The sequence below is a fragment of the Clinocottus analis genome, unplaced genomic scaffold (assembly GCF_023055335.1).
Source record: "Clinocottus analis isolate CAN_PGR_092001 unplaced genomic scaffold, fCliAna1.0.p SCAF_4, whole genome shotgun sequence".
Classification (NCBI taxonomy): domain Eukaryota; kingdom Metazoa; phylum Chordata; class Actinopteri; order Perciformes; family Cottidae; genus Clinocottus; species Clinocottus analis.
In genome coordinates this window covers 15,990,106-16,011,689 of record NW_027176153.1, presented here as the reverse complement: position 1 = coordinate 16,011,689, position 21,584 = coordinate 15,990,106, and the positions used below count along the sequence as shown (strand labels likewise).

Here is a 21,584-nt window from a genome sequence, read left to right as displayed (position 1 = left end):
GAGCGTGCTGCTGACTCAGCCTCGGCTGCTGCATTAATTTATCTGCACTGCAGTGCTCCAACACCTCCCTTACCCATCTCTTTTCCTTACCTCCCTCCTCCCCTCCAGGGTCTGTCTCTCTCTCTCTCTCTCTCTCTCTCTCTCTCTCTCTCTCTCTCTCTCTCTCTCTCTCTCTCTCTCTCTCTCTTTCTCTCTCTCCCTCTCTCACACACCTCACTGCACTCTCACACAACCATGCTGGAGCAGTGAAACGAGTTGGAGAGGGTGTCGATATAGTCAATAAAGAGCAGGTTCCTATTGCCTTCATGTCGGGATGATCGATGATAGATAGCAGCGAGACTCATAGATTTTAAAATTCCATTCAAAAGTCAAGTCGAAAGGAGTCCATGGAACTTAAAGAAGGGAGAAGCAGCTAGGGAGACAACATTTTGTGGTGTGACACAAAAGGAAAGGGAGGCTAGTTTATAGAGAATTTGATATTCAGTGTCTGAGAACAACTCCATGCATCATTTACATACAATTCCAGCTACTCCAAAAAATGGTTTATTATCCCCCTCCCAACTCAGAAGCACAAACAGATCGATATCGCCCAACATGGCTATTTTTGCCCTGTTCTCGTGAGGTTATGTGCGACCACTAATATCATACCTCGCGGCTATTTACTTTACAGTAGACCACAAACAAGAGCATCACATTACAGATGGACTACATACTGATGGGCCTATAGTCCGTCTTCTGCCTGTGAGGGGAATGTTATCATGGGGCTCTTAACAAATTCAATAAGTCCATTTCATTTGAAAGGCTGCCTTTCATGACTGTTACCACAGCGCCACTCAACTCTATTTCACAGGATGTTTTGTAATCCATCTCCATACACATACAGCAACCACACAACTAAAATAATCTGCACAAAATGTTGACCACTTATTAAACTGGACACAATGTAACTGAATTAAGCCTAAAGGAAAGTAGAGATTGTAAATGTAAAACCAACAAACAGGTTGTAACTGGAAGGCTGCTTTATTGGTAATAAAAAGGTTCGTGCTCAAATGAAGACAATCTTTCATATATTCTTACCAAGAGTCCACGTGGTTGTGCAACACATCATCATATTGTACTGTATATCCTCTTTTGTCATGGTGTCAAATGATAACGACAGTTTGAAAAGCACTTTTCAATTTTTCAGCAAAAAGAAAAAAAGCCCATAATAAACCATGCTAAAAAGAGTCCTATAATCAAATATTAATACAAAAATAAATTTCAGATGGAGTCAGAAACATTGAAGAACTAGAACAGAAATATAGAAGGCAAGCTGCTTTTTCACAAGCCAAGTGGGTGACACACATAGCACTAAGAACAGGACATATTTGAGTTAGCTGATTCTCCGTTAATATCACATACTGTTGAATGTTAAGATGAAGTGGGGTGTCTGGATGATCCTCTGGCAGTATTTCTGAATCGACATCCCTGATAAATGTTGTGCTCACCCCCAAACCTCCACCCTCCACAATTTGGACAGTTTTGTTTCTTTTATTTTTTCAGTGTGAAATTGACATCCAAATTTTGCAGAAAAAGCAGAAAAAAAGGCACATGCCATTGAGTGGAACACCGGAAACGAATCCTTCAACAAAAAAAAACACGAGGATGAGAAGCCAGTACATGGTTGTATGCATATTGAGCTGTAATGGCACTGATGTGTGGGTATGGGAAAAAGGCCCTTACGGGGGTAAGGACCAGCTCAAGGAAGAGTTCACCGGAAAAGTTGGTGGGCAGTGAGGAGTCACCTGTGTGTGTGTGTTTGTGTCCGTGACTGTGGGTGTGTCCTGTATACTCAGTGAAGGTGAGAGATATGACAGTAAGTGAGAAATGTGCTGGTAACATTATCCTTTCATCATGATCAGGCTACAATCCATGGCAAGCAGCTCCAGTAACATCGCACATAAGCTATTCCCCAACATAGAAGGGTGCTGGAAACAACCAATTTTAGACATCCACTGAACGTGTTGCACATAAATCAAATGTGACAAACAGTGTTCTTCTGTTTTATGTATATACATATAGACATATATGTATACATGTATATATCTTTTGTATTATATAATATCTATATTTCATTCAATTTTCGTCAACAAAGTGAAAAGTGTCTCAAAAAATCCAAAAGGTAACAAATGTGACAAAGGGCATAGCTGGAAGCCATTCTATATTATTGTTATTATTCATTTTTTTGATTATTAGTAGTAACAATTTTAAAATTCCTTATTTACAAAAAACACAACAAAGCATGCCGATAAAATAAAAGAATATAATACAATATTTATAGTTTCTCTCAAAAAGTTCATTCTTTTTCAGCAATTGTGCCATTTACATCATAGCCTGCACTGTACATATATATGTTTTTGTGTTTTATTTTTTTGACTTATTTTTTAGCTTTTTTTAAACTTTTTTTTCAAGTGTGAATGTACCATTCTAAAACATTACATCCAAGATGAGCATGGACCAATTGGATGACATAACCCACTCCTTCTGTGGTTCTCATTGGGAATGTATTTGGTTTCAGTGTGCAGCAGCCAAACTGATTTAGAGACCTCATATTGTAAACAGACCTCAGTTATTGTTACAGACAGGGGCTTCTGGTACAGGCAGTGTTAAACACACCAAATGGCATTATTGGTGTGACGAAGGATGCACGCTTTATGTCCAGTCATCCACTTATAAATAGGACCATCACTCCTGTGTAGAAAAAAAATGGCAGGAACACTTAAGGAGGCAGTTGTGTCACGTCTACCACTTGACCTCAAGCCTCAGGTTTTTTTATGAAAAACACCCACAAAGCTTATTATACAACATAGCTGTGTCGATGTGAGGCCTGCTGATGGATAATCTTGGCAAGTGTTTGCATTTCTCTCTTCATCTCCGGCTAATTATTTTTGAAGAGGGTGACAGTACTCTTGAAAGCCTGCAAGTAGGTGAAAAGATGGTGCGAGTCTGGGTCCAACACCACACAGTGTTTAAGAGGTCCCACAAAAGCACAATGATACACTGACAAACATGGGACTTTCAGCACTCCGACTCAGACCAAAGCGCTGTTCTCTTCTTCAGGCCTTCCTTTTGTTTCCTGTTGTCATGGCAGTCAGTCTAAAACCCTGAAGGGAGGGGCTCTACCTATCTATTGGTCCACGTCTGAGTTATTTATATATCCATCCGCCTCCCTGAAATATCAGACAAAATCCCTTTGATTCTACAGTCCAAACCACAAGCCCTTCATAGCCATCCACCTTCCATACATGCTAGGCACGACAAGGCATGTCCGTGTGACAATTCTCTGCTAACTCTGCTGTTTCAGATGGTCAGTGTCACTCTCACTGATCGAATCCTTTTCTGAGGATGATTGCATCACAAGGATATCAGAGAAAGACTTCAAGGCTTTTTTTTTTCTAAAGCTGGCAACTGAAATTGTCCAAAAAGCACTACTTAAAACATCATTCACTGGGAAATTCTGATGTGGGTCCGACAGAGTATAAAAGAGGAACTTAAAATGAATGAATCATTTATCTAAATGCAGCTCTGTTCTTCCACTAGCCACTAACAAATCAACAAAAAGAGTATCAAAATAAAAAATAAAACCATATTTCTGTCCATTCCCGTAGAACTACAGCAGTAGAGGGGCTACCTATTGACACTTAAGCCCACTAGACCCTCACTGGTGCCAGTTATAGATTCCTTGGCGTGAAACATCACCTGCTCTCATTGACGAAACAGGGACCACAGAGAAGTAAGGAAAGTGACTGCATGACGGATGTAAGTAAACAAAGAGATATAAGCCCCAGATTTGGATCAGGGCAACTGTCGTGGCCCTCCAAATCTGTGCATCCTCATTGTGAGGATATTCTGGTTCCTAATACTCATACACTCATACACTCTCTCTAGACTACTAACATTCAGAGCAGCAAAAAAAAACTTTTCTAGTTTGTGTTGTTGGCTGATTCAACCTCTGAGTGCTTTCATCCTTCATTCTCCTGATATATTTAATGAAGGGCTAAAAGATTTGTCAATTGAAAAGCAAAACCAGTGAAGGACAGGATCGTTTGACTATCATCCGCCCAATATTCTATTAATCCTCATCCAGAATCTTCATCTTCGATTCCACAGTGGACAGCCTCAAACTAGTCAAGCCACTGCAGTGGTCTAAGAATTAAGTGTCTTGTCGGATTATGAATACTCATGCATGATTCCTGATCAAAACATGCCTTCATGCAAGTCATTTGTATGCATTGAACGAGTACAATAATTATCATTTATCTGTAACTCGGCCTGAGCCAGTCTCCCTCAGCTCAAGTCAAAACAATGACTAATGACCACGACCCAGTCAGTGTGAAAGTCCATGTGAAACGTGTCTTTGACAACGTCAGTACAGTATAACAAATATGAAAAGAATAGTGACATGGGCTAAATGTTATCTTTTTTTGCTGCTCAAATAATGTAAATATGCAAGTATATTCATCACAAACAAACAAAAGCTAAAACTTGCTTGGTTGATTATTGTTTTCTTCTTAATCAAGATGGTAAACTGTGCTACAGGTCCTCCTTTAGACTGATAATACAGTTCTAGTGGGATCTGTACGATCCAGTCCCGTAGCATTGGAGCGTTGCAGCGGGGGTCCACACTCGGTGGTGGCAGGGATTTTGCAATTCTTCCATCATCTAGCAGAGATTTCGGTGCCTTGGCAGTTGGTCCCCAAAGAAATGTGTGTCATTGGCCAGCACACTGTGAATGATTTTGTATTTGTTCCTCATTTCTCATTTCTAGGAACTTGGCAGCTATGCAGCCAAGTTCCGTGGTAAACTTGATTGTGTTTGGTTCAACTGTCTTTTATGAAATACGAAACCACATTGCCTCAGTAGTATTGAGTCTGTAAACATTTTTTTAGTATGTTTTTTTTTCTTTTTTTTTCTTACTTGCAAATGATCACTTTTTCTACATTTGTTGGGTTTGGGCTCAGAGTCTCATCTCCCTCTGTTTTATTGGATTTTGAGAGTCATTGAACCTTAACACTTGGATTCCCACTCATCTTTTTGGTTTTTGTCCTTGTCTTTCCTGGCCCACTCGTCCCTTTTTTCGTCCTGCTTTTCCTTGTCGGGTTTGGTCACGCTGTCGTAGGAGGGGAGAGAGGCTGTGGATGGTGTGCTCTCCTTCTTCTCTTGGTTGGTCCCGCCATTCTCAAACTTATTGTTAGTAAAAGTGTAACGTCTGAAGATGATGCCGCGCCGGATGAGGTGGATGCGGTAGGCATTCTGGATAATTCTGGCAGAGACGTCCTCCTGTTTGCGGCGAAGAGTGGTGGTGATGGGTTCGTACGACACCTTGGAAGGGTTGGCCTGCACAAAACGCTCCTCCATCTGTTGTCTCAGCATGTCCAACTCACCACTGTCACCCAGCACTCGCTTTGTGAAGGCAAACAGGATGTCCAGGCAGTGAATACGATCGCCGCTCACCATGGGCAGGTCCATGGCAATTAGTTCTATAGTGTTGGGCTTTGGCACACGAAGTGGGTGCTCCAGTGCGTCTGCAAAGTCAGACAGCTTAGCAAAAGTAATGAACTGAGAGGCAGTCGGATCAAACTTCTCCCAGATCTCGTAAAAGGTCTCAAAGTCGTCCTCACTGAGTGGATCAGCACTTTCCTCTGTGGCCACGCTGAAGTTCTCCAGGATGATGGCAATGTACATGTTGACCACAATCAGGAAAGAAATGATGATATACATGACGAAAAAGAAGATTCCCACTGAGGGGTTACCACAGTCGCCCTTCACGTTCGTACCAGGGTTCTCTAAAGTGGGGTCGCAGTCTGGTGGGTAGTTCATGATCGGCAGCAGCAAGCCGTCCCATCCGGCTGATGTGGTGATCATGAACAGAATGATCATGCTGTTGCCAAAGGTCTCGAAGTTGTACAAGTCGTCAATTCCGGCTCCATGTTTTACGTAGCCAAAGTTAGACATGCCGAAGATGGAAAAGATGAACATGACCAGGAAGAGCAATAAGCCAATGTTGAACAGGGCGGGCAGTGACATCATCAGAGCAAAAAGTAAAGTTCGGATGCCCTTGGCTCCTTTGATTAGACGCAGGATACGTCCTATACGAGCCAACCTGATCACCCTGAAGAGTGTTGGTGACACAAAATACTTCTCAATTATATCAGCCAGGAACATGCCTGAGAGAAAAGAAAGGAAAACAGACAGAAGAAAGGAAGAGAATAGCATCAGAAAACAACAGACTTGTTATTCTTTAGTTCTTTTCTTATTGCTTTGTGTCATCCACTTCCCTCACTTACCGACAATAGACAGAATGACCACGACCACGTCAAAGATATTCCAGCCATTGGTGAAGTAATAGTGGCGAAGGGCAAAAAGCTTTAGCAAGAACTCTGTGGTAAAGACTACAATAAAGATGAAGTTGACCCAGTAGAGGACGTTCTCGGTTTCATCTGACTGATCATCTGTTTCCACCATCATAGTAACCATGTTGAGGCAGATGAGAATCATGATGGAGATGTCAAAGACCTGCTGTGTCACAAAGTCAAACACCATGCCCTGGACCGGGTTCTATGAAGAGAGATAACACAGAGGGAGGAAGTTGAGATTTACTGAGTTTTCAAACAAAAGCGTCATACTTACAAAAAATAATAAAATACCTGTGGTCGAGGAATAGGTTTTTGTGGCTTTTTGGACCCCAGTTTTTTCATGGCATTGTAGTACTTTTTCTGTTCCTCGGTCATGAATATATCCTGACCTCCAAAGTGATGGGATAAACGAAGATTTGGTTATAATCACATTCTGACCGAATAAAACTGAAACTCCTAAAGCAAAATAGAGGTTAAAAAGACAAAATGTGTCTTATCTTTTTCTTCTGCTGGTTAAAGTTGTCAATGATCACACCAATGAAGAGGTTGAGGGTGAAGAAGGACCCAAATATGATAAAAACCACAAAGTAGATGTACATGTAGATGTTGACTTCATAGTCCGGCTGGTCTTCCACCTAGGAGGGAGGCACAATGTTGAAGCTGGTGTCATTTATTAACCACATTTTAAGAAACAATTGGACATTTTGGGAAATATGATTATTTACTTTCTTGAGTTAGATAAAAAAAAAAAAGAATATCATTCTCATATCCACACAGTTAATATGAAGCTTTCAACAGCAGCACTTCCTAAGTTCACGTATTAATACCAATTTGTTCATTCTGTGAAATCAAAAGGTCCTGGTTGAGAAATGAACTCTTGTTTAAAGTCAGCCAAGTCTCTTCTGCTATGTTAAGTTAGCTTCATATTCTTCTCACCAAGCTCTCAGCTTTCCTTCAACAGTCTGGCATACAGTGAGAAAAATTAGCATCACAATATTTATTGAAGAAGCAATGAATATACCTCTCTGGAATCCACAGCTGCGTACATAATGTCCATCCAACCTTTGAATGTGGCCTTTCAAAAGAGAGACATTACTAAATAAAATTGTAAAAACACAAAATCGTAAATTGTAAATCAATGAAACTCAAACCGAAACTGATGCATGTCCTGTGGTGAAGCTTGTGCATGGAAAGAAACAAGTATGTGAAGGAAAGGGCATGGAGAAACACCAAACAACAGTCTCAGAGTGCTGTGAAAGCAAATGGAGTGTGAAGCAACAACAGACCCTCAGGTGAAGCACAGAATGAAAAGAAGAAAAAAAAACAAAAGTGCATCGGAAAATGAGAAAAGAAACCACGTTAGCATGAAATAAGAACTGGAGTCAGGAAGAGAGGAGAGAAGGAGTGACACTCTCACCACTTGCAGCAGGGCCAGGTAGCCAGCTCCCACATTGTCAAAGTTGATCTTGACGTTCTTCCACCTGACCTCAGTAAAGTTTTGCTCCATTAGGGCCACACACTGAGTCTTGTTGTTGACCACGTCGACGGAAAAGTATTCCTCTGATGTCTGATTGAAACAGTAGTAGTACTTGCCCGCAAACAAGTTTACCCCCATGATACTGAAAATCAGCCAAAAGATGAGGCAAACCAGCAACACATTCATAATGGAAGGGATGGCACCCACCAAGGCGTTGACTACCACCTAGACCGGACCAGGGAAGACAAGATATGACATAAAAACCAGGAAACAAACGCTGCTCTTTCAACCCCTCCGATAAGACACTACATACTGGTATGGCGTTCCACTGAGTACTTTAAAGAATTGTTTAAGCTTGTGTTAAAGGTGACGTTAAGAGCAGCAGTTCAATCCATATTGTGATTTAATGTAGTCAAAAATAAACAATGCACACGACTGTGATAAAAATACTGAAGTGTGGGAAATCAATGGGAGGGAGAGCTGCATGACTCCATTTCTAATTAGAGCAACACTGATGTGACTCTGAGATGCTCTTTGATATGCAGAAGCATGCAGGTAGAGGTGCTGAAGGGATACTCAATCACACACACACACAAACACTTGTACCAAGGCAAATACAATATTAAAAAAAAGTGTAATTGTATTATATTGTACGTGACATGAATGTCATTGAGATATGGTGTGTGATTCTAAACTACTAGTGTTGCAGAAAATGTGCATGACAGTTCCTATGAATCATATAAGAAGAAAAACAGACAGAGTTCATATACTGAAAATTATTGGAGCTATTGTACATTTTACAATATATTAAATCCTAATATTGTTGTTCATAAAGTGAGAGACACACATACACAAACATACATTAAACACACACTCAGGTGTATGTACATACTGCATCCCAGTTTAAAACTTCATCTCTCCTAAGAATCACAAAACTGTTAAATGCTCCTATTATTACTTCCTTAAGTATATTTCTGAAATAAATATAAATCCCCAAATAACATGAAATAATAATGGGAGCATTTGACAATGTTGTGAGGAATATAGATGATGAGGATTTAATATTTGGAATAAATTGATGGGTACGTTTCTACAAATTTACTTAATGAAGCTTAAATGTCAGTAAAATATTAAGTTTGCCATACCACTATGAAGTGTCCACTCTTACCACCCCAACCTTAGACAGTTAATATTCTTAAACTTACTGATCCTTTCCCATAACTAACGCAGTAAAATATTATATTATATATATATATATATATATATATATATATATATATATATATATATATATATATATATATATATATATATATATATATAATATAATATTTTATATATATATATATATATATATATATATATATATATATATATATATATATATATATATATATATATACATATATATATATATAGTATAATGTTCCCACCTCAAACTCTCGACCTTTCTAGCAATCCAATTGGACTTTCCGTAGATTTATAGCAGTAATAAGCTCAGCACAGTGAACCGCTCACTACCAGTGTTAGGCAGGCCGACCAGCAGCTCTCGGGCAGACAGCTGAGCATGCATGTCTTTGGCAGACTCGTTTTGTGGAGCCATATTCCCTCCTCATTACATACAGACAGGGAGGAGCTCGAGAGCAGGATTTTCTCAGCATGTACACGACCTCTACAGGCTGAATCTTAAACGTGTGCACACTAGTAAAATATTGTGTGAGATGTAAAATGCTGAAAGCAAATGGCTTGAGGATGATGTTTTCCAAATACAATTCTAAGCATTGTGTTGCTATTGCACTTGCTGAGAAAATGACTCTTTGCTCAATCTGAGATACTATTGAACCACTTTCAAAAATTCTGTGTTCAAAAAAATAATTAGGCCATGCTGTGGGTAAAGCATTCTCAGAAAGAGGGAAAATGGCTTTCAAAAATGCATTATGAGCATCGGCAGTTAAAGTACATGCGTGTTACATGGCATTGTGCAATCTCAGGAAACGATCAACTTAATATATAAATAAATTGAAAAATATGTGGATAGAGAGATGGCGGCAAAAGAGATAACGTTAAAGCTTTGCTTGGGGGTCTGACAAGCCATTCTGATGGTTACATGGTTTGTATGGGTGTCTGACAAATATCTACAGCACAATACTGCTGAACTCTTATATAATATGAGTTGGCTTGCTCATTGTGAGGAAGGGACATTAAATATTAATAACTGTAATAGCTGTCAAAGATAAAACCAACAAAATCATTGTCATCTCAAAATCCTTGGTGCACTTAAATGTCAGCAGGTTTGTCAGGAAAGACGGGATTTACTGAAAATGGGGTAAAGGTGGCGCGAGATGTCATTCTAACTCTCCGGAATCTCTTTCATACTGTGTCATCTCTCCATTCATGAAATTCCCAATTCATTTATTTATTGTGTTGGCCTAAAATTTTCCATTTTCAGTTCAAACAAAATGGTAACTCAATTGATGAACATAGACATTATAGTAGAAAATTGATACAGCATGATCAAATTCTTCTATTTGTTTCCCTTTGCGTGACTGGGCCACCCTCACCTCTCTTACCACTTACACCCAGTGAATGAGGTCATTCATGGGGGCACTGGTATTGGCATTATTACAGTCTACTAAAGCAAATGTGCCATAATATCCAACCCCAAAAATGACATATCAATTAATATGTCTATTTGCTATCCCAGAATTAACAATTAAACCCTATGAAATGTCAGTGAGACATTGATGACAGCATCCATGAAGCATATCCAGGGCCTAAAAGCATTGATGCCTGCTCATGTTCAACGGCATCACATTTTAGTCACTGGATATCTAGTATGAATGAGACTTCATAATAAATTTCCAATCAGTCCACCCACTAGATAATTGCACAGGCCTCCTTCTCCTGCTGGTCTGTCATTTTTGGGACGTACTAAAGTGTAAAGGGTAACACATTGTCGGGTTGAGAGTTTTGTCCGAACGCTGTTGTCCAAGTCAACCTATGGGCCACCACCCACCCAGAGCCAGAACTCAAAGTCAGAGTTTAACTGGGCCCGTCGCAGTTTAACTTCCTGTGGGAGTGGAAGGCAACAGGAAGCCAGGGCCTGATGTATGCACGACAGTATGTGGTGCCATAACATGACAGCATTAATGCCTTGAGTGAAATGGCAGCCTTGCATATTTGCCAAGCTTCTGCCTGCATTCCAAAAAGAAAGTATGTAATAGTGATGAATGTTTAAAAAAACAACTTTACAGCAAAAACCTGCCACCAGAATGGACTGTTAGCAGATCCATCGGTCAGATGGTACGACCCAAAAGGCTGCAGGTGGCAGAAGCTCAACAAATAGTTTCCTCCCAAAGCCACAACACTGTGAGTGTGTGATTTCTGTCTCAGTCCCTGATGTAGAAATATCCTGGACAGGCAGGAGACTGTGGTGACCCTCCAGCGGTCCGGCCCAGCAGAACCGTATTGAGGTGGAGTGAGTCGTGGAGGGATAACAGGGTGCGGAAGAAGAGGAGGGGGAAGGGTGGGGAGGAGTGGTTGCAGCACAGTGCTGCAAATGTGGGACTGAGGAAGCGGTGTGGAGAGGCTGAGGTGAAGAAAAGAAGCTCAAACTAGAAGACTAGGGAACAAGTCCAAGAGTAGTGAGTATTAAAGAGTAGAGAGAGAAAGAGACAGGGGGGACTACGGGTGACAACAACCAGGTGCAACCTATTGCTACCACCAGTCACAAAGATAACCAATCAGATATTTTAGGTGACAGCTGAAGTAACCAGAGGCCGCAACTGCTTCCCGCTCTGTTAACCACATCTATTACGAGTGGAACAGATTCCTCTGAGTGGTTGTTTGGCAGCCGTCCTGCATGCAGAGTTATGGTGTGACTGGTTGGGCAGAGGTTTTGGTGTCCTGCAGCTCCCTGGTTCCTGCTGGTTGTTCTCGATGCCAGATGCATTGGGATATGATGTGAGCTGGGGAGGGTTATGGGAGCAGGGGGGGAGGGCATGTAGGAGGGTAAGGGGGGAGTCTAAATTAAAAGCAGTGGTTGAGAATCAGGCCAAATGAAGAGCTCACTGTTGATTTGAAAGCTCTATGTAAGTTTGGTTAGCTCTGACCAATTTCACATTCACTTTGGCCAATCAAGGAGAAACAAAGTAAGATGAAGTAACCAGAATTTCAAGTTTGTCACTTATGTGATGAGGCAGCTTTGTGAAAAAATATTTCTATTGCACTTTGGGTAATACACCAATTAATTTCTGTATATATTTTTTTGTTTAAGAAATTCAATTGAAATGTATGTTGTTCTGCTTGCAATACAACTTTACTGTTACTTTACAGTCTCTCAGCTGCATCATGACTTGTTCATTCGCTCTAAGAAAGGCATGGCACAGGATTGCGCATGGAAAGGTGACTTATTGGCTTTCATTTACTGTTGTTAAAAACATTCCCACCCAATTTTGGAGTTATTTGTCCTCTTAGTTTGTTTTTTAGATCAGTTCTAGCATGCTTTAAACTGTTGAATGGGCATGCGGAAGGATCAGCTGCTTAGCTTTGGATCTTACCCTCATCCCTTCAAAACGTGACAAGGCTCTGAGGGGTCTCAAGGCCCTTAGTGTCCTGAGTGATTTAATGGGCCCTAGATCGGAGTAGCCCAGCGCATTAGCTACAAGGCTGACTATAGACACCTACACAAAAACAGAGAAGCAAAAGAGGTTCCAAACTGTTAGAAGTGAGAATATTCACTCGGGAAGAGAGACGGCCCTGTCATAGGCGGAGAGTTGCTTGACATACACACATAAATCTATGCATGTATATGCATGCATAATATTGCATTTATACATGTATATACACTGAGAGAGAAGGTAAACGTTTAGTATAGGTCTTATGTGTGTAGTATTTTTAGTAGCAGTGCGCCATAGGGATAGTTTATGTGTTATTTGGGGCAGTTGAGAAGTGAAAAGTCCTTTGTACCTGCAAGAAAATTTGTGGTTGAGAGAGAAAGAGAGGAGATAGAGACATAAGACTCAAATAGAGGGTAAATTAGGCAGAATGCTACATGATTTAGTAAAAGTACAAGTGAAGGGACTGGGAAAGCAGTAGAAGAGGAGTTGGGGAGGGAGGTAAGGAGAGAGGTTAACCTGTAGAAGCTGATAAAAACCCAAGAGACTTGAGAGCCTTACCCTTGCCCCTCTAACATTGTCTCTCCATGTCGCTCTTGGGCTGAGGCATAAAATCCCATATAATCTAAGACAGACAAACTAATGGAACCTAAGAGAAAGAATACAAGTAAACATGTACAAAGTGTGTCATTTTGCCATTTTCTTTCTCAGACATCAAATCAAATTGTCACACAGCATTTAGAGTCAAATAGGAGAGCCACAGTCACATGAACTACACACAAGAAACAGGGATGGAGATTAAGAGCAGATCGGATATAGTTATGAGCACTCGATGGCACTGAAAGGACAAAAATACACAGTCGAGTTACAAACAGTTAACAATAACAGCACACAACCTCAAAGAAACTGGTGCAGCCCGTTTCACAACCAGCAGCAGCCACGGAGGCATTGCTGCAGCCAAAGAACACTTCAGAGTGTGTTATTAATAAGTCGAAAAAGACTCACTAAGTCCTTATATTATGTCATTCATTCCCCAAACTGTATATACTGTAGCATTCACAGCAACATAGTAAATCTGCACAACTCTTATCACCATAATAAATTAATGTAAATGTCTTGTGAACCATAGAGGGGATGGACAATGGGGATTGCGCTCAATAACTTGCGCTGATGTTCTTTAAGGGGTTGTAAAAAGTGCAGGACGGTCTTCGCCTTAAAGTTACCTCCGGTGCGTTAAGACGGACGTTACAGACTGTCTGCTGCACAGGAAAGCTTTAATATGAAGGATTATTTGTCTGAAAGCAGCTTAATCTAGATGCAAAATGCAAGAGTGTGCAGTTATATTAAAACTAGGTAAAAAAAACATAGAAATGTGTTTGTTCAAGAATCTGTGCATGATCACAGGAACTGTATCCTCAGGAAGTCTTTGAAAAAAATCCTAATTGCAATCCCAGTCTGGATGCTTGAGGTCTTAAACAGGGGGAGTACCAGTTTCTCACAAATAAGGAAAAATATCAACAGTGAACACATGTGAGCACCTCCAACCAGCCACCGACACCAACTGGTCAAACTCACCGCAAGAAGTACACAACATCCAAAGCTTATCAAAGTCACGGAGGGAGGTTTGTAACAGGCAAAATCTTCATTTTGACTGATGTCATTTTTCACATGAATTAAAAGAGACCAACTTTTCAACCATTTAAGGGTGGAATGATTTCAAACTATGGAAAGAATGGCAGACAATGTGGCAGCATGGATTCAGACGTTTTACTGTACATGTGAATGTTCATCGGGTCCAAGATGTCCTGGACAGGGCTTTAATTAGTACTCACAAGCTTATCAATAACCTTTGCTTCTGGAATAAGTTTGCAGCTGTGCTGGTGGGAGACAGTAAAATAAAGATTTTGCCTTGAGCTACACTACAGTGTTTGGGGTAATTGTCACCTTCAGCCTGACCCCTTGGAGAGCCCCCTTTAGGGGGAACCTGGCCTCTGGCCCCCCGCTGGGCCAGCTGTGTGGTAGTGACCTCAGCGCCTCAACGTCCTTCTCACAGAGTTCTGCAAGGCAAGGCCAATGACATCTGGGGCTGTGATCCCATGATGACGACAGCACAAACCAAACAGAAATAAACCAAACTAAAATGAAAAGAAAAAACACAACAAAACAATGATAATAATCTGAGTGAAAAAGAAAGATGAATGGCGTATGACACCTATCACCCTCACATTCACACATCTCAGTATCACTGTTAAACTAGGATGACCTATTCTAACTATTGTGTCAATTTAACCAGCCTATATAAGATTTATATAGATTATTCCATCTATAATATTAATTCTTACAATGTAAGCAAAATATTGAAAATATACTACTTTTCTCCAGTAACTCTGCTGTTAACTCAACAACACACTTTCTGACGTTTCTGGCCCTGTGCCATAATCAAATGGGTAACAGAAAGATACAGAAACACAAGGGCAATGAGGAGGAACACACTCACACAAAGAGTCAAGCACATCCACAGTCAGAAAAAATACAGGCCGGTCTAATGATGGTGCACCCCCCACCACCCTTCTGAGTCCATGGCAATGGTTTCACCTCACAACACAGGATGACAAAGGCACAGTCGGGCCACAGCACAACCCAGACTCATCAAGCACAAGTCTCTCTCTTTGTTTTTGGAGGGGGAGCGCTAGTGAAGACCAAACTTACCGCCGGCTGCCTGTCACCCACCATCATTACATCTCAGCACAATGTCACCACATACCTGAGGTTACACTCTCAAGAGGGAATGGAGGGAGAACAGGGAAAGAGGGGAGGAGGCAAGGAGGGTTGTCACTCTCTGTAACATGTTCACAACTCGGGAAACGTGGAGCCCTGCACTGAAGTGTTGGGCTTGACAACACACCCACAGGCAGGGACTCTGCTAAGGCAGTGACCAGAATCGGTAAAGGGTGTTATGTTTTATATTTGCTCGAGGCTCTATGTGTGTTGTATGTGTCAGCTGTGACAATATGGTTTAAAAATAGCTGTGTGGTGAATCTGTAAGAAGACTTAAGAAACTAATGTCTTATTGTATGCCTTAAAAAACACAAGAATACATGAGTGAATGGAGAAAACTAAGTGTACATTGTCTATGGTACGTAATAAGCAAGTGCATGTTTGCTGCATGGAGTCTGGGATAAAGAAGCTTATAATACATCAACATGACAACCTCTGGCCATGGATAGGAGTCCATTCACGGGTAATAGCTGAGGTGTTGGACACTGCGGAGAGGCGGTTAGTTCAAGGAGAAAGACAGAAATCAGGAAAATTCTTATTCTATCCCAATTCTGCCAGCATTTATGTGAAATGCAAATGCTTCAAGCTTATCGCTACAAAAATGGCTCCCCATTTTTTTCCCACACAAAGTAATCTCATTGGAATAACCTCACAGTTTAAGGTTATGTTGTCTTAAAATAGACCCAATAAGATGAATACAAGGTGATATACTTATACAACTAACAAAGAATAGGTGGAAGAATGTTTCTCGTTCTAGTCTTTCAATCTTGAATGACACAAGGAGCAGAAAAGTACACACAGAAAGAGGAAATAGGCACATATGAAACCTCTTACAGCTCAGAGACACATCTTTAACACAATCCATTGATCTGAGCATGACTTGAATAATATGGTCGTAATCCATGAGCTTGGTTATTGATTGACTAATTCTAATTTGGCTGGCATCAATGCTTAAATAGCGACAGCATGTGTTTTTATAATAGCGGAATAATTTCTATCAATTCTTTCCTCAAAAGAGTAAAATTGGTATCTGCACCAATAGACAAAACAATTGTGTTGCTTGTGGCAAACCGGAGAAATTTTTAATATTTGAAAGCAGATAATTGTGATAAACGAAGTATACAACAAGGATTGTTGCTTGATGGAGTTGTAATAGGTGACTGACGTGTACTCTTGAAATAGGCTTCAGTTCATTCTTGTAAAACACTGTCCTGAAAGCGTGAGTGAACCAAAACAAGAGGCTTCTTATAAAACAACATGCCATCTCACCTAATACATCCCATTAAGCAAAGATTCAAATATTATGTCTGCTCAGACTTAACCAAACCCAACAGGCAACACTTAGTATTATTACACATCATATCCTGTGACCACAGAGTGAATGTAGTGTATCTGACGTGGTAATTACCAATCTAATAAAGCAAAAGACAAATTACTACAGCAGAAATTAGCCTGAGCTCTGCTGCTTTATCTTTGTACCTGTGTGTTGCTGTTGGACCAGTGTGTGGCGGAAGACCAAATAACTGCTCTTCGTTTCTAATCTACTTCACACAATAGAGGAAACAAGAGCTGGACTTACATCCACAATGAAGAAATCCAGCCAACACCAAGCATTGGTGAAATACTTGACAAAACCGTAGGCGACCCATTTCAGCAACATCTCCAGGATGAAGATGTAGGTGAAAACCCTGTCGGCGTATTCCAAAATGATCCGTATGGTCTTCCTCTGCTCGATGTACACATCTTCAAAGGCCTGCAGACAAACAAGAAACTTTTCAGTCACAACGAAAACGAACACATTATTCCCACCCCTAAAAGCTAATGTAGATTTGCAGCAATCGTTGGTCTTTAGTAGAATTGTTTGAAAACGAGGACCCACTCCAACAACGAGAATAGATCCCCCATTTGATAAATGGAAGTCAATTCATCACAGGCGCTTCTAGCCCCTCCCCCAACCGTGCTGCTGAGAAACCAACCATTACTGACATATTCTAGACACACACTATTGCCTGTGAAGTGCCTCCATTTCTAATGTCATCTTTGTTCAATCTTTATCCAGTTTGGAATTTATATCGCTTCATGTTTTTTATTTTATTTTATAAAACAGACCTGTAGAAGGCCTCCTTACCAGGGCACCGCTACTGAGCAGGATCATGAAGATGATGAGGCTCTCAAACCAGTTATGTTCAACAATCAGGTAGCAGGTTTTTCGCAGGAACCACCAGTTTTTCCACCAGCCCGTAGTAATGTCAACTTCACAGCACTTATACTTGGCTACACATCCTGAGGACACACAGGAGGAGAAACAGCATTCGATATGGTTAGATAAGTTACAACGTTGTGTTTAAAATTCGAATTCAAGTCTTTAATACATGGGATTTTAAAGAATTAATAGATTAGAGTATCCATAGGTGAGCGATCCTTAATAACAAAAACAACTGTACTTTACCCCAATCAATACCTGACATTGTTTTACGTAATGTTGTTTTACCTAACGTTGTTTTTCCTAACATTGTTTTACCTTTTTTTACCTAACATTGTTTTACCTAACGTTGTTTTACCTAACATTGTTTTACCTATTGTTGTTAAGCTTGTTAGGTAATAGTACAGAAGCAAGTATGCTAAAAGGTGTTGTTTATCTACAGTAGTTATATTTTTACACTTGTAACAATACGTTGTTAAATTACGCTACATTACGCTATATTAACAGAAACCTTGATTTTTTTTTCTAACCTTCACCAAGTAGTTTTGTTGCGTGAACCTAATGAATATGTTTCACAATGTTGACGAGTCATTATGCATTTCTTTGTCCAGAAACATTGACATTGAATGTATCCCATGGTTTGCAGGATGGCGATGGGAGCAGTGGTCTCACCATCTGTCCAACACGCCTCTGGGTCCAGGTATTCCTCCACCGGCTCCACCACCACCTCCTCCACCACGTCTGGCTTGATGTCAATAGTGCTGCCCTCCGACGAACTGGTGTCATCCAGCTGCAGAAATGCGGACGTATGAGCTCATACACGGACACAGATCCAGACACACAAAGAAACAATTATGAAGAAAGCTGAACTCATGAGGAACAGTCTGGACCTGTCATGTTACCCTATTTCTAATTTGTGTTGGCTCAGTCTATAAAAGGAAAACACTTTGAGGACTACTAGATCAGAGGGTTTTTTCTATATTAAAATGGACATTTTAACAATCTTGAAAATCTCATGAACTCTGAAATGCAATATCAAATGGCATATAATCTGCTCTGAACGTCTTCTTAATGCATTTTATCAAAAGACATACGTCAGCAGATATCTTTCATCGGCCTGTTCCAGCCACTTTAAATGACTATTGAGTAATGGAGTTATATTAGTGTCTGAACCGTGTAGGGTAGCCAGCCACACCCATGGCTTCACTGTCCTTGAGTTTTGTTGTTAGGTATACTGTCTGTTTTTCTGTCTGAATACTTGTGTGATAAACTATTAGAAGTGGATGATATAATGTAATCCTTGAACTAACCTCTTTGCTGTTCTCGTTTTCTGACTCGCTGCTGAAGTCCTCTGTGTTGAGGTTTTCAAAATCAGACTCTCCCACAGCTATGGGCACGCAGACGGTCAGGTTTGGGTTGTGGATGAACGACATGTGGTCCTCATCGATCATATACTTGCCCACACTGCTTCCAATACCACTGGTAGTGCCGTTACCATTCTTGACATAGTCCAGGTCACGGTTGATGTCCACCCCGGTGTGGTTAGCAATGCAGTTCAGCTTTTTGTCGTACATGTCATCCAAAGGCTTCTGCTCATCCTCCATCTGTGGCTTCTTCAGCAGACTGCCCATCAATATCCGCATCTTCATTTTTATCCATGCAATGCCTATCTTGAAACGCTTGACGGATATCTGCAGGTTGTTGGGTTCACCGTCGTCATCTGTCGCAGCCAAGTTGTCAGCACTGAACGAGCTCAGTAGCAAGGCAAGAAACAGGTTCAACACCTTTGGACACAAAATGAGAAATCAGTAACTGGATGTTAAATACACATTTTTGCACAAAACAAAACCAACAGTCAACTGTTTCTCTAAAAGAATAAATGCACACCCTTAAAGTCTGGACACTCACCACCAGGTTACCAATAACCATGACCATCATGAAGACAAGGAGGCACATGCCTTGACCTGCCACCTCCATGCAGTCCCACATGGTCTCAATCCATTCACCGCACAGCACCCGGAAGACGATCAGGAAGGAGTGGAAGAAGTCATTCATATGCCAGCGGGGCAACTCACACTCAAGAGAGATTTTACACACACAGTCTTTGTAGCTCTTGCCAAACAGCTGCATGCCCACCACGGCAAAGATGAAGACGATGATGGCCAGCACCAGAGTCAAGTTCCCCAAGGCTCCCACAGAGTTACCAATGATCTTGATCAGCATGTTGAGGGTAGGCCATGACTTGGCGAGCTTAAACACTCTCAGCTGAAGGGTGTGGGTGGAAAGAGTATGAGGGATATGAATTAGTCACACAACATTTTAGCTTTGCTAACTTGCTGCTTCACTTCAGTGAAGTAAAAACACTGTGAGCATACAGGTATGTTGCCTGCAAGCACACACAGTGAATGAAGCAAACTCTGAGCAACACAATGTGCATATTCTAAATGCTAAAATGCTAACTCCATGTGTTTTCTTGATTTCGAGAGAAACTAATATGAACATTTACCAATCTGAATGACCGCAGCACCGACAGGCCCTCGACGTCAGCCAGAGCCAGCTCCACTAAACTCAGCGTCACAATAAAACCATCGAAACAGTTCCAGGCCTCCTGGAAGTAGTAATATGGATCCATAGCCACAAGCTTGAAAAGCATCTCCCCTGCAAAGATCCCTGTGAATACCTGGCAGGTTGGAAAGGGAACAGATTTGAACAAATGGATTTGGCTCAACGCCATATTTCACAAGAGATGTGAAAATGTGAAATGTGATGGGTGGTGAAATTTGTGATGGATATTGTGATCCGTTATCTGAGTTTTCAGCATCAGTCAAACATATTCAAGAAAAATATAAATTATCCCAATGTGCATGCTAATGAATTACCAGTAGGATAAATCTAATTATTAAATAATAATTATAAGAGGCAGCACATCTGGTGTTGGTGTTGTGTATGTATTATGTGGATGTGAATGTATCAGCTGTGTTTATTTAAAGTTCAATGGCACTTTTGGACACAGTGGTGTCTTAACAACCCTATTGAATAAACTGAGATAAGCACACATTGCCACACACTGGCCTTTTCTAGTAAATTACTCTGGAGAACAAAAGGAAAATAATGCACTATTTCAATGTAAATCAAAGCTTTTCCAAAGTGTGTATCCAAACACACTACCATAAACTGAGATTTGTGTCATTTGTGAAACATCTAGTTTTAAGACACTTGCGCAAAATATATTAACACATGTGATACTGAAAAGTAAACAATTGAGAAATGTTTCCCAATGTTAAAGTGAAAATGTCCAGGTTACGTTATCCAAGCCATGATTCAGGCACCATTTTAGAGCAGCTCATCGATCAAGCTCCATGAAATATTAATGCAGCCCTCCCACTAGTCAGCAAACCAGCAAATAGGCAGGCTGGTCCCACTGAAACAAACAGCAGCTCAACTCAACCAGGAGAGAAAGAGAGAGACGGGAAGAAGACAGGGAACGTGTCTGTGTGAAGAAATGAGAAATGCATGGATACAAGAAAACAGCAGGGGGTTTGAGAATGTTTTTTCTTTTCTTTCAACTCTGAATCTGCAATGAAAGAGCTGCCAATTACGATCCTAAAAATAACAGCTCCCTCTGAGCTGCAAAGAAGAAGCAGAGGAGATTTTTTAACCGATGAATCAGACATACATTTAAAAAAAGAACAGAAAGATTTGCTACTCACCAGATTTCCTACAGACAGCATGTCTTCAAAGTCGGTGGTCATGGGGTAGTGCTCCATGGCCATGAAGAGCGTGTTGAGCACGATACAGATGGTGATGGCTAAGTCCACGAAGGGGTCCATGACAATCTGGTTCACAATGTCCTTGATCTTAATCCACTTGGGGGAGCACTCCCAGATCAGGAATGTGTTAGAAAACTTATACCAGCATGGCGGACAGTTTCGCTGAGAATCCTCCAGTTCTGAAGACATAGCGCGGATCACACATCAAAACCAAACATACTGGCGTGCTTGAGCATTCCACATGCAATGGTATCAAATTATAGATAAAATTGTATGCATTGTATGTATCTGGTACTGTTGGATATGCAAAGCAGATAAGCAGGAAATTCATGTCAACCAATGAGA

At 40.8% G+C, this 21,584-nt stretch overlaps 1 protein-coding gene across 5 annotated transcripts in view; it reads right to left on the bottom strand.

The window, feature by feature from the left end:
* Positions 1-1,001: 1,001 nt before the first annotated feature.
* The window catches only part of scn8aa (sodium channel, voltage gated, type VIII, alpha subunit a), a 42,767-nt gene continuing 22,184 nt past the window's right edge, over positions 1,002-21,584 (bottom strand). For all 5 annotated transcript variants that reach the window (XM_068596853.1, XM_068596855.1, XM_068596851.1 and 2 more), the window contains exons 14-27: positions 21,180-21,418; positions 19,976-20,149; positions 19,378-19,734; positions 18,780-19,253; positions 18,142-18,259; positions 17,395-17,549; positions 16,846-17,019; positions 12,432-12,554; positions 7,813-8,097; positions 7,417-7,470; positions 6,893-7,030; positions 6,687-6,791; positions 6,327-6,597; positions 1,002-6,206 (exon numbers count right to left, since the gene is read on the bottom strand). In XM_068596853.1, the coding sequence (XP_068452954.1) occupies positions 5,047-6,206; positions 6,327-6,597; positions 6,687-6,791; positions 6,893-7,030; positions 7,417-7,470; positions 7,813-8,097; positions 12,432-12,554; positions 16,846-17,019; positions 17,395-17,549; positions 18,142-18,259; positions 18,780-19,253; positions 19,378-19,734; positions 19,976-20,149; positions 21,180-21,418 (3,827 nt within the window). In that variant the 3' untranslated portion in view covers positions 1,002-5,046. The remainder of the gene's footprint in view (positions 6,207-6,326; positions 6,598-6,686; positions 6,792-6,892; positions 7,031-7,416; positions 7,471-7,812; positions 8,098-12,431; positions 12,555-16,845; positions 17,020-17,394; positions 17,550-18,141; positions 18,260-18,779; positions 19,254-19,377; positions 19,735-19,975; positions 20,150-21,179; positions 21,419-21,584) is intronic.